Source organism: Sturnus vulgaris, chromosome 4 (genome assembly GCF_052056855.1).
Source record: "Sturnus vulgaris isolate bStuVul1 chromosome 4, bStuVul1.hap1, whole genome shotgun sequence".
Taxonomy (NCBI): Eukaryota; Metazoa; Chordata; class Aves; order Passeriformes; family Sturnidae; genus Sturnus; species Sturnus vulgaris.
The window spans coordinates 5728385-5742083 of record NC_142246.1 but is presented as its reverse complement, the minus strand read 5'-3'; the positions used below and the strand labels follow the sequence as shown (position 1 = coordinate 5742083).

At 39.0% G+C, this 13699-nt stretch overlaps 1 protein-coding gene across 7 annotated transcripts in view; it reads right to left on the bottom strand.

Annotated features, from left to right (window-relative positions):
• Positions 1 to 3119: 3119 nt before the first annotated feature.
• ST3GAL5 (ST3 beta-galactoside alpha-2,3-sialyltransferase 5) overlaps positions 3120 to 13699 on the bottom strand; it is a 41734-nt gene continuing 31154 nt past the window's right edge. For all 7 annotated transcript variants that reach the window (XM_088162996.1, XM_088162995.1, XM_014895199.2 and 4 more), the window contains exons 5-7: positions 8942 to 9128; positions 6901 to 7059; positions 3120 to 5718 (exon numbers count right to left, since the gene is read on the bottom strand). In XM_088162996.1, the coding sequence (XP_088019122.1) occupies positions 5455 to 5718; positions 6901 to 7059; positions 8942 to 9128 (610 nt within the window). In that variant the 3' untranslated portion in view covers positions 3120 to 5454. The remainder of the gene's footprint in view (positions 5719 to 6900; positions 7060 to 8941; positions 9129 to 13699) is intronic.

The window sequence follows — 13699 nt, the reverse complement described above, 5'->3', positions numbered from 1 at the left end:
GCAGATACTTAACCCAGCAGCCAATGCCTTCACACCACTTGAACACAAAATTCATTGCAGCTTCTCTATCTGCTCCACCAGGTCCTCACATCTCCTCATCCCTAACTCAGTCTAAGGCAGTGGGGAAGTAATTCTGTAAGTAATTCTGCCGAATGGGTCTGTTTGGGGTTTCATAAGCTCAGATTAGGTAGGAAAAGGCTGGAAAAGGGGAAATTTGCAAATAGCAGTGTTTCTGCTTCCCTCCAGACTGGTTTATATGCTGAAGGCCCAAGCTAGGGCTCAAGACTTCCCTGAGCAACAGAATAAGTATTGGAATGGTGTGCCCAGGGGGGTGATGGAATCACCATCCCTGGATGTGGCACTCAGTGCCATGGTTTAGTTGAGGTGTTAGGGCATGGGTTGGACTCGATGATCTTGACGGTCCCTTCAACCTAGTCGTTCTGTAATAATTATTTTAGCTACACAGCAGAACACAAAGATCACTGGGAAGGAAGTGTCTGATGCTCAGCACTGCCATAGCTGCTCGGATTTCCAATTTTCCTTTTTCAGAGATGACTCCAGCTTGTGGAAAATGTGTTTTTTCTGCAACTTGCCTACAATATTCAATCTGAGTCTTGGCAGCCCCTTCCAAGGTGCAGCTCCAGTGCCTGTCTACTGCCACAACCATCTCCTGCAACTGGAAATGCCTCCTTGCAAAGGCCAGGGCTCCTCACTGCCCACGAGGAGGGAGCAGGAGTGGCTGCACTGAACAAGAAAGCTTTGTTCTCTTCTATGGCATATGCAGGAACTTGGGAAGAAGTTGATTTTGGCCTGAGTACAGGAGAAGGAGGCTGTGAAAACAAACGACCAGGCAGATGACCCCAAAGGGAGGTAAACTATGGATGTTCAGCCCTGCTCAACTCTTCAAGTGTGAGCAGCTTTAATTCCAGTTCACAGGACAGAAAACACAAGTGTTGGCAGGTATCAGAATTTCAGTCAAGATTAAGTCACAGGTGTGTTTGTTTTTTGTTTTTTTTTGTTAAACCACAAATAGTTGATGTACCAGTGCTTGATCAAGGAGAAAAGGGTAAATCTGCTGGAACAAGCACTCCCCTACTTGAACACCCAGTGCTGTCAATTCTTGGCTTTTCATATCCACATAAACTACAGGAGCAGTCATAGCACAGCTGATTTAACACCTGCCTACTACCTTGACCAGTAGAGCAGCCACTGATGCTGTCATGTCCTTGAGAAAGTGATAGTTCAGATGCCAGCTTGTGAGGAACTCAAGCCAGGTCCCCCCCCCCCGCAAAAGATCTCTTGTTATCCCTCGAGGAAGGCTTTTTTTATATTCCTTCAAATGAAGAGTGTTTTTTGCTTTAAGCACACAGCTGCAATAAGCTGTACAGAGAGGAGCAAGGAATACAGGTACAAGTAGAGCTGGAGGAGAAGGATTTCCTCATGGCAATGTACAGGTCCATCACCAGCACAGAGCTATGAGCCACTGCAACTCCTTCCCAGGGAATAGTGGGGAGGATTATATCAATATATCTATAAAATAGATCTTATAGCTATAAAACAATCTAAAATAGATTTTATATCTATAAAATGCAGGAAGTTTTGCAGCACAGCCCCTCCCCCCCCATTTTGTCTGGGGATATGCTGAAATGCAACACTCAATACCAATTCACATCACCTGTGGGTGGGTGGGTGCTTCAGTCCCTGCTCACAGAGTTGTTTTAGGAAAAACGCAATGGTCACAGAGGCAGAGAAAGGAGGGGACAGTTTGTGACAAGAAAAGCACTATTTGTGTAGTTCAAAAGGACAGTTAGAGATACTAGGGGCATTAGCCCCTTAGGGACTCTAGGGGTGGCTTGTTTACCTACCAGGACCTCAGGAAATGTGGGACAAGGCTGATGCCAAATGGGTCAAAACTCTTTTGACCAGGATATACATACATTTCATAGAACCACAGAACGAGATGGACCCACAAGGATCATCCAGTCCAGCTCCTGGCCCTGCCCAGCCCCATCCCCAAGAGTCCCAGCCTGTGCTGAGAGCATTGTCCCAACACTCCTGGAGCTCTGTCAGGCTGGGGCTGTGACCCTGGGGAGCCTGTTCAGTGCCAGCCACCCTCTGGGGGAAGAACCTGGTAAAATCCAGCAATTTTACAAAACCTTGCTGCTGGCAGGCTGTAGGAAGGCAGGTACAGCATCACATCTGAGCTGGTCTTAACAGAGACTTTCTTCCTTCCTCCTTCCTTGCACAGGCAAAAGGATCAGACTATGCTACACAGCTGCCTTCCCTGGTGCCCTCCCATTTCCTGCAGGAATTCCAACTGCAGCACAAGAGCTGGAGCTATCAACACACTCTCCATTCACTGGAGAGGCTGAACTCTCTTTATCAGCACATCTCAGTAGTCCCGAGTTGTTTAGTACCCAGTTTTGACGCCAATGCATCACAGACTGCAGTCACATTTTTTGGCGTTTCCCCACTCCACAGCCAGGCAGTTCTTCACGGCTCCTTGCTCAACTTCCTGCACAGGAACCATAAAAAATTCAGCACCAGAATAGATAAGGCATATCCCTGGCTGTGATAGCTCCTACAAAGAGGAATTCAATGCAGAATACAAAGACTTTATCACAGCTCCCAAACTCTTTGGTGACTTTTTAACCAAACACTATTAAGACCTATTTACAAAGGATAATGCAGATTCTTTACCAAGCATAAATCTGTGAAACAGCAACAGAACACACAGGGCTTTTTTCTTATCTCACTTCCAGCAAGGCTGAGGCACAGATCAGAAGCTGCAGAGTTTACACCATTGTAGGAGACACACCCCTGATTTTAATGCCAATGCTATAACCAAGTCCAAAATATTCTTACCCACATTAACTTCAAAACCTTGGAAGCCCACAGTTTGGTCAGTGTTGAGAGGGCTTCCCTCTTCCAAGCACCAGACAGATAATTTCACTGACAGGCATTAAAAAGGCATAAATAAACAGAGAAAAAGTTACCAGGACCATCTGCCCTGTTTTTGGCTATGTGGGATTGCAGCAAGTCTTTCAAATGGATCATCAAGACATGTAAAATCCTTAATAAAGGAGAGAGAACAAATGGCAAACTGAGTGACAAACACATAAATAGAAAGTGGTTTCATCAGTTTATTGCTTTCTGCTGCCATTTCACGGAGCGTTGAGTCTGCACAGACTACCATGGACAAGGTTTTATCACAAGCCATAAAACAGGTAGGAAATATAATCCTACAGCCACACAATTTGCAAATTTGACAGCAAATACAGCATCTCCAAAAAGCTATTGGCATTTACGTTAATCAACTGATTATTTTTAAGTTGCTCAACAAAACAATGTGGCGAGGGACCAGGTGCTCAGAAACATAGACTTCTGGTGTACTAAGGACATCCTCCCAACACACACATTCTGAAATCTTCCAAAATTTCATTAATACTAAATGAAATTAAGGTATTCTGCTTCCAGTTTAAATACCAGGAGAAAATAGTTACTGCATTTTAATATATTAACTAAAGGACTATTTGTATAAAACTCTTCACACATAAAATATTTTTAAATTAAATAATATAATATACTTACAAAAAAAAAAAATACTAGAAACTTATTGCTAGTATAAAAATTAACTCTTTTCATAAAGGAGGAGGCTAGATGAATACTATTGCTATGAACAGTGCCAAAACCAAGAATTCCTGATTTTCAAATTTGTCCAGCCCCCACAACTGACTTTAAAGGATGTGCAGATATGTGGGACTTAGGAAAGATGAGGTCCACAATTTTCTTCAGTTATGCTTTATGATCTGATGTCCTTTTATTGCCTCTTAGTGTAACAGTAAGCATCAGTCTGCTGCTCCTGCATTCTAACATTATCATTCATTAGATCTTTTCTTCTTTGGTTTTTTTGGAATAAAAACCCAAAACACAACCATCATAATCTTGCATTTCCATGAGGATTTTTAAAATTTGGAACTACAACTTCATTCATATATTTGTCCATAACAAAGAAAAGTGGAAACATTCACCATGTGACGAGTCCATGACTATGAACAATGTTTCTAGGCCAAACTTTGATTAATTTGCTGACAAGCTTTCACTCCCAAAGGAAGCTTTTTTCACATACTATAGATTAACACCAGCCTTCAGTGCAAAGTCATACCTGATACTCTACTAATAACAAAAATATTAACATAAAAACTTGCTTACAGATCTTGACAGCCCAGTGCCTTTGCAGTGCACTGACTTCCACTCCCAAAAACCTACATCTAAAGCTTTCTTTTCTCTTTTTGTTTTTTAACTTTGCTGTTTTCAGTAGTTCTCTACCTTGTTACTAGATGATGCTACTTTCTTAAAGTGATTTTCTTCTTAACTTATACACTCACCCAGTTACTGACTTGGGGGAAGACTAACAACTCTACCTCTCCAATTAAATAGTCAATAATGGACTTAACAAGGCTTATCAGCATTGCAAACTATTAAGGTGACAATAACTATAATTAATTACTTAAGGATCATAAAATTAACCAGTGGAAATTGTAACCTAGTCATACATTTTAATATTGCTAAATGATTGATACAAACTGTGTTTTATAGAACCAACAATTCTCAAGTCACTCAAAATTTTGAAAAGGGGCAGATTTTCTACTAATGCAACTTCTTTAATTGGAGTAGCTGAACTCTGCTGCAAATCATCTAGTTAGAAATATTTAGGTGGTCTTCAGGAATGGAAATTACAAATGACCTGGTTTGGGTTAAAGCCTCCTCCTGGCTAAGTCCTCTTCTAGAGTGCTCTGGGTCCAAATGCGCTTCACAAAGCAGGATTCTAACCCAAAACATTAATACATCAATGGTTTTAGTATCAATCATGAGCATCAAAGTACTTACTACTCGGTTGTTGCCACAACAATTCCTTTAACTCCACTCCTATGTTTGTCCTTCACCCCCCAAAAATGTATTAGCAAAAGAATATAAATATTTGAGGAGTAAGTGCAATGCTCAGGTTCAAGACATGAAAGACTTGAGAAGCATATGCCTTTCTCTTCATGGCATGCATGAAAAGGAGTTACCAAGACTGGATCAACAAAGACAGCAGATCAGGGGAAAATAACTCTTGTACACTGTTAGACAATTCAGACCAGCCATGTGCATTCTATATACATTTGAAAACAAAAAACCTGCTTTTATTCAGACAACATAAATCGTTAAATACTTTAAATGGTTATCTTTCAACTCCGAGTCATATTTACACAGCTATTCACAGAAATGTGCAAAGTAAAATCTGACAAGGAAATTAACTTAGAAGTCCCACAACTTGAACACGACATTAAAAAAGGCAGCAGGGATTCCACATCCATTTCATGTACATTTTAAAACTAAAGAGAAGGAAAGGGTTGATCCAGCTGAACCTCTGGAAATGTAACAAATCCTATCCATGATGCAAGTCGGTCACTAGCTGTCCTTGCTGCAGAATTCACAGTGGATCCCTCCAGTGAGGTCTTTGACAACTTTTTCTTTGATCAGTTTTTGCAGGAATTTTGTTTCACTTGTCACATTGTGCATAGTTTGTTCTTTCATGGCAGCCATGCAGAGGTTGTTGTAATAGTGCAAAGGTGTGCTGGGCTGATCCAGGTGATACCCAAATCCTGCTAAGCTCACTTCATCACATAAATGTGTGGCCAGAACAACTGCTGTGACCCCAATTGTAGGTACATTCTAAAGAGGGAGAAAAGTGAAATATGCTCAGTTCAAATGTATTGTCCTTTACCAGGTTTATGAACGCTTTACACAATTTAATAACTTCGTCACTTCCCTCACCTCATTAAAAACTGAAATCAATTAAAACTACAACCAAAAATCAATTCAGTGATCAAGTAAAACTTAAAACTGCCGGGCAAAATACCAATACAATTTAGGTATTTGGCTTTTGTTTGTCAACACTAATTTTTTTTTCCTGTGAAGGTAAGATGCCCTATCACTGTGTAGTTAAACTGCAAGTGAACCTTCACTTCAAACAGTCAAACAACTCCTGACACAAAGTTAAATTTGACATTTCTTGATATACACTTATTTAAGTCTTGAGCAATAACAGTCTCTCTAACAGTATTCTTCACAATATGACCTTTTTTCATCAAAAAACCCATGAAGGCAAATTTACTACAGTACCATTAAGATACTCAGCTTGGTATATTATGTAATTTTGATAAATAAATGTGAGAAGATTCTTCAGATATTTGCATAATAATTTTAAGTGCTTTCACACAAAATGTAAAAAGATGGTGAGTCAGTATTTTTTGTAGTTCAAGACAACTAGTGACATCCAATTTCTCAAACATGCAATTAAAGTAACAAAAATGCAGTGTATGATAAAACCAGGGAATTCATCCCTCTCTACCACTGCTGGAGCAAAGGACGTGGAGGAAGGAAATGCCCATCAGCTGCTACTGAGCATTCTCTGGCATACACAGCAATTCCAGCAGCTGGAAGGCTGCTCTACACTGGCCTGGTTTCCAGGCTCTCTCTGCTTTTCCTGCAGCTGGAGACACATCTGGCTACAGCTCATGGCTGGTTTAGCTTAACAGGGCTGTTCTTAACTGGCTTAACATACAAGAAATGCATGTTTTTATACACTGGAATAAGTTTGTCTCACTGCATCTAAATGACATTTCTGAATGTCAGCATACATAGGCAAAATAGCTCATCCAAAAAGGTGAGCTGAAATCTTACTTTGATTTTGCAGAAGAAAATAAGAGTCTTTTGAGAGCACAATGATTTTCCATTACCCGAGACCAGCTCTGAAACTGCACAGAGAAAGTAAAAAGCCCAAACATTTTTCAGTTTCTTATTTTATTTACCTTATATTTTACTTTCTCATTTTGGTGAAAGGAAACTTCTTACCTTATCCCAACCCCAGAATTTTGATCGAGGCTCAGGGAACTGTAACATGTCCAAAGCTGTCTCTTTGATAATGACTGGATTCAGAATCCGAAACTGCTTTGATGTGAAAGGAATTTTCTCAGCAACCTCCTTCCAAAAGAAGAGTCTTACCCAGAGAGGCTAAGAGAAACAAAAAAATATAGTTCAGAGGGAAACTCTGAGACAAACACAGTATACAAGTTACAGAAGTCACCAGTGACCCTGAAAAATTGAGGAAACAGTTTATAGCTAAGGTGGTTTGGAAATATCAGTGAACAGATCAAATGACTGACCCAAAAGAGGAAAAAACCTTCAAAGTACCCGGAATTGCAGAGAGGACAGCAGAGGGAATATTTGTTTATTCTGAATATTTGACTGCACTTTGTGTTTATCAGTCAACATATTCATCAGCACCCATAGGTTCTTTGGGCCACCCCAACAGAGATGAGCAGGTAACAGTATTGAAAGAAATGGGGAAGGGAATCACAGCTTCCCACAAACATTAACCAGGCATTCTGAACCAAGCACTGGATTTAAAACAATTGTACTCAAGCTCTGAAGGGCTGCTGTTTAACAGCAACCACATAGTGATAAATGCAATCCTTCAGAAGAGGATTTACACAGGACTCAGAAACCCAGATTCTGATTTCATGCCATTGCAGTCAGTTAGATGCCTGCTAATGGAAGAAAGAATACTACATCACACTAATTTTACAAGGCTTTCCATGAAAATGGACAACATTAAGCAAATGATGAAACTGATACAGCTCCAACATAGACCTGTATTATTTTAAACAGGCTTTAAGGAACACTTTGAACTGATCAAACACAAGCTGCAGTGCTCCCATTTTCTCAGCCATGCTCTGAATCAGTTCACTTCAGTGCTAGTGCCTGCAGAGAGAGCTGAGCCAACTGACAGCTGAGTATTTGAAAGAACTATGGTTGCAGTTCACAGAATCACAGAGCCACTGAAGTTAGACAGGGCCCCTGGAGATCACATGGTTCCCCTGGCTCAAGCAGACACCTCGAGTCAGATGCTCGGGACCATGCCTAGATGATTGTGAGAAAGATGTCCATGGATATTCAACTTGACAAGCTCCCTCTTGTCCTATCCCTGGGAACCTGAGCTCCAAAAGGAGTCTGGCTCCATCCTCTTTGCACCCTCCCCTCAGATATTTAATATATATTAAAAAGATTCCCCACAAGCCTTCTGTTCTCCAGGCTAAACACTCCCAGCTCTATCAGTCTTTCCTCATGGCAGAGATGCTCCAGTCCCTTAAGCATCTTCCTGGCTCTTTTGTGTAGTAGTAGACAATCATGGTCAAGATTAAACAGACTTTCACATATTGTAAAAATCACAGAATTAAGAGGGGAATTTGAAGTACCTAAACTAGCATAGATCAAACTGTTAAAAGACTTGACAGGCCTCCTTCTAAATCTATCTCAGTAATTTTTACTTGCTGAAATTATCTGTCTGCAAATTGAAAGAGGTGGAAGCCACCAATTCACATTAATTTGGAAACATCAAACCATCAGTTCCTTAGGAATCTCAGCACTTCTTTAAATGTTTAGTGAAAAATAAGCAACCTCATAATTTAGGACCCTCAGATAAATGTTCAATTACTTGTTAACTCCATGTATGTCCATCATAGCAATACAGACTTAAGCTGCTAAAAAAATGGACTGGCATTCAGAAATCTCATTTCTATTTTGGGCTCTACAGACTTTACAAGTCACTTTAACCAAATGTGAAATGAATTCCACTTCTGTAAACACTCAGTATGTCACATAGCCTGGTACAAACCACCAGTATCTCCACAAAAAATAAAGTGTTATTGTCAGCATGGGGCTTCAACACAAATGCTGGTCCCAGTGTAAGTAGGAGACGGAGCTAAAAAAACCCCACAAGGTAACATAAACGATCCTCAGCACCATAAACCAGGAACTAACAGATCAATCAGCTTCTTTAAGCATTAGAAAACAAAACAAAGATACAGGTACGTGAGACTGTCACATTACATACCAAAGTTTCATTTTTTATCATGGCTTGAAGCCAGTTGAAATCAACTCTTTTAAAGAGAACAGCCACAAACAAGCTTGCAGGAGGGTACTCGTGTTCAGACAGGGGGGCTCCTTCGGGGTAAGTCATCCGTATTGTTGTTTTGTTACCAACGTGATCCATGTAGCCTTGAACTGGTGCATCATTTAACCTGGGGAGGTATTAAATAAACAGGTTACAGTCTCATTAAAAAATCAGACTAAGCAAAAACTTGTTATTTGGCCCACAGATTTTTAACAGAACAGACTATGGTGTTATCTCACAACCCTCATGTTCTTGCCTCATGTACTCCTCCAGCCCTTATCTTTAGGAAGAAACCAATTATATTTCTGGATTAAATGACAAAAGTGCAGAACTTGGGAGAGAAAACCTTGAAGAGTAAAGTGACTTAAAACAGCATTTCAGAATTGCTTTGTGTCAACTTAGAGAGTGTCTTGGGGTGACTGTATAATGCCTATATCCCCAAATCGTCTGTTCTGTTGGTGTTGAATATTAAATTCTGCAACTTTAAAGACTGGTTCCAGGAGCAAAGGAGGAGGAAGAAGAACGCAGAGTTTATCAGAGACTCCACGGGCTCCCCTGCATTCCTGCACACTGACTGTGTTGCCTGCAGTGGACAGAGAGAGAGAGAGAGAGAGAGAGCTCTCCTTTGCTCTTGGTTAGTTTTCTGGCTAAAGCAGAAAAGCCCCCTGGATTGTTTTTTTTTCCTTTCTTCTTTTTTTTTTTTCTGGAACTGTTTGTACCTGCTCTGGACTGAAAACCCAGAAGAACACCTGGAGCTCACACCTGTGTCCCACCAGGCCTGGGCTGGGCATTCCCCAGCACAGGAGGGACTGAGAGCAGACTGAGTGAGCTGGGCAGCCACGGAAAGAACTCTTCTAAATCTGCCATCTCCTCGGAACAGTGAGAGGTTTTGCTGTTTGGTATTGTTAATTTTTGTGCTGAGAAGTGTGTTGCCTGTTAAATAAACAGCTTTTCTTTTTTCCACTTCTCTCCAATTTTTTTCCCCCTCTTTTTTTTCCCCCTGAGCCAACTAAAAAAAAGGACTGCTTAAAATCTTTTTTCCTAGAGGGACCTCATTCAGAAGTTTCCTCCCAAATTTGTCCTAAACTAAAACAAATACTTTTGGCGCCCAACATGTGGCTCAAAAAAAGCAAAGTCAAAAAACCTGCCCAAAAAATCCAGTTCCTGGGAGTAAAGTGGCAAAACAGACAATGCCAATTCCCACTAAAGTCATCAATAAAATCACAGCAATATCTCCACCAATCAGTAAAAAACACCCACAAGCTTTCCTAAGTGCCATAAGATTTTTAAAACTGCACATTCCTAAATACAACCAAATTGTAAACCCTCTTTACTTAATCACCCGTAAAAAAAATAATTTCCACTGGGGCCCTAAACAACAGCAAACCTTCACCCAAATCAAGCCAAAAATTGCTCATGCAGTAGCCCTTAGCCCAGTCAGGACGGGACCAGAGGTAAAAAATGTGCTCTACTCTACTGCCAGAAACCATAGTCTGTCCTAAAAACCTTTGGCAGAAAATGCCTGAAAAAACTCGAAGACAACCTCTGAAATTCTGAAGCCAAAGTTACAAAAAGTCTGAAGCCAACCACACTCCAACAAAAAAGATGATCTTAACCGCCTATAAAAAAGTTCAAGCTGCCTCCAAAGTAGTTGGCACAAAAACACAACTCCTCCTGGCACCCCGACTACCAGTACTGGGGTGGATGTTCAAAGCAAAGGTTCCTTTACCCACCATGCCACTGATGCCACATGGAGCAGATAAATTGTCCTCATCACACAGTGCGCCCGTATTACTAAACTAAATCGCCCTGAAATTTTAAAAATAATTACCAACTAGCCGAAAAGTAAAAACTTTAATCTCACTGATAAAAAAAAAAACAAGAACAAGTGACCCAGGCTGAAAGAGCCCCACGGTATAACCAACTGCCAGCAAATAAAACACACTATGCTATTTCAATGATAGTTTCTGCTGCATTGTAAAAATAAACTGAAAGTAAATAGCAGCTGTATGAAACCCCACATGACAAGTTCCACAAGCTACCAAAAAAAAAAAAAAAAAATCAAGCCAACTTGCTGAACTCAAAACTGTTCAGCTGGCCCTAAACAATACTAAAAGAAAAAAGTAGCCAAAGCTCTACCTTTACATTAATTCATAAATGGTAGCCAATGCTCTGTAGAGTTGACTAAAAAAGTAAAAAAAAGCTAGCTAACAACATAAAAAAAAACAATTTAAACTGCTGGCAAATAAAAAAAACATTGCCACTCAAATAAAGAAACTACCTGTAAAAATCCATCATGTAAATACACATGTCCCCAAAAATAAAACTAATAAAAAACATCAAAACAACAAACAAATAAATCAAGCTACACAGATAAAAATATCAAAAATAAACTTAAACTAGCAGCACAAAGAAAAGTTGTTTCTGGCTCAATAGACCCATAATGCCTCAAGTCATAAAGACAAAAACGCTACCTATAAGTAAACACGAAACCAAAGAATAAATCTAACCATAAACAGTATTTCTCAAATTATCCATAACTATAAAACATATACTACCATCAAGCAAGCCAAGCGGGCAAAGCCCCTCTAATATAAAAAAACAATAGTCTAAATATAAGTATGGGGAGGCCTAACAAATTAACTACATCACTGCCTCAAACCCACCAAAATAAATGCTATGTACTAACCATAGTAAAAACCACCACTAAATAGTTAAAGACCTACCCTGTGCCTCACCCCACTGCTCAAAACACCATCTCCAACCTTGAAAAACAAGTTTTGTAAAAACATAGTACTCCTGAAAAATTTAAATCAGACAACAGAACTCATTTCAAAAATAACCTTATCAACACCTAAGCTAAAAAACATAGCATTAAGTTTACCATATCCCCTACCATGCATCAACTACAGAAAAAATAAAAAAGTACAATAAACTGTTAAAAACATTAAGTAAAAAATCTTTTAAAAATTAAGAACAACATTTAACAGAAGCCACCTAATTAATTAATACCCGAAGTTCCACAAATCAAACAAGCCCTACCCAATCTAAGTCCTTACATAAAATAAACAGAAATAAAATCCCAGTAGTACATGCCAGAAGTTTATTTAAAAAAAAAGTTTAAATCAATTCTACCTTGAATACAGACAAACCCATTCATGGGATTGTCTTTGCTCAAAAACCAAATTGCACATAGTAAATAATACAAAAAAATAAAAAAACACAATGTGTACATCAAAAAAATCTAATTAAGTGAAAACCATATGTAAATATTACTATTAAACATCACTGTCATTGTCTGTCTATAGCTGTATCTTATATATATGTATAATGTATATGTTTATAAAATAAAAGTATATATCAAATATAGTAGTAAGCTAACAACATAAAAATGAGGGGTGGAATGTCTTAGAGTATATATAATGCCTATATCCCCAAATCGTCTGTTCTGTTAGTGTTAAATATTAAATTCTACAAGTTTAAGACTGGTTCCAAGAAAAAAATAAAAAAAAAGAAGTACAAAATTTGTTATGATAAACTACACTGACTCCCCAGCATTCCTACACACAAACTGTGTTGTCTGCGGTAAACAAAACAAAAAACAAAACAAAACAAAAAACAAACAAACAACAACAAAAAAAAACAACACACTCCTTTACTCTTAGTTAGTTTTCTGGCTAACTAAAGAAAAAAAGCCCCCTAAATTGTTTTTTTTCCTATTTTCTTTTTTTCCCTAAAACCGTTTAAACCTGCTCTAAACTAAAAACCCAGAAGAGCACCAGAAGCTCACACCTGTAGCCCACCAGGCCTGGCCTGGGCCGTGGCATTTCCCAACGCCAAAAAAACTAAAAACAAAGTAAGCCAGGCAGCCCACAAAAAACACTCTTCTAAATGTGTCATCTCTTCAAAACAGCAAGAAGTTTTACTATTTAATATTGTTCATTTTTGTGCTGAGAAGTGTGTTACCTGTTAAATAAACATTTTTTTTCCCACTTCTCTCCAATTTTTTCCCCTCTTTTTTTTTTCTCCCCGAACCAACTACAAAAAAACCTGCTTAAAATCTTCTTTTTTCCTAGAAAGACCTCATTCAAAAGTTTCCTCCCAAATTTATCCTAAACTAAAACAGACAGGCTTAAAAGTGGAAGAGGAAGAAAAAACAAAGTTTCCAGTGTTATCCTTTTCATATTTATATTTTTATATATATTTATATATATATACACATACTCTCCTGTATTCCACACAAAAAAAAATCATTCAAATTATCTCTCCAATGCAATGCAATGCATCCTGAGGGTTTATATCATTTCCAGCTCATAACAAACTTCAGATGCTGGCACACTGCTGACAGGTATGGCATCATCTCCCTCCATGAGCTCTGCAGAACAGCTCAACAGCTGCAAACTTTTCTATGTCAACAAAAAAATCACCTTCATCCTGACAGCCCTAGTTTCAGAGGATAGTTAATGCAAGTTCTTCGCCCCTCCACAGGCTAACAAGTTTTGTTTACCTTTGAGTAAGGGCTATTGATTCAATGAAATATTCCTTTAATAAGATGAGCAAGCCTCAGTTTACAAAACAAGTTGGGAAAATGCTTGTATTAATTTTATTTGTGACTTTACATGATTCAAACTGTAATGTTCAGAAGGCACAAATACAGAGCATGTAATTCTGATGTCAGAAGACATGGCAATCACAGAT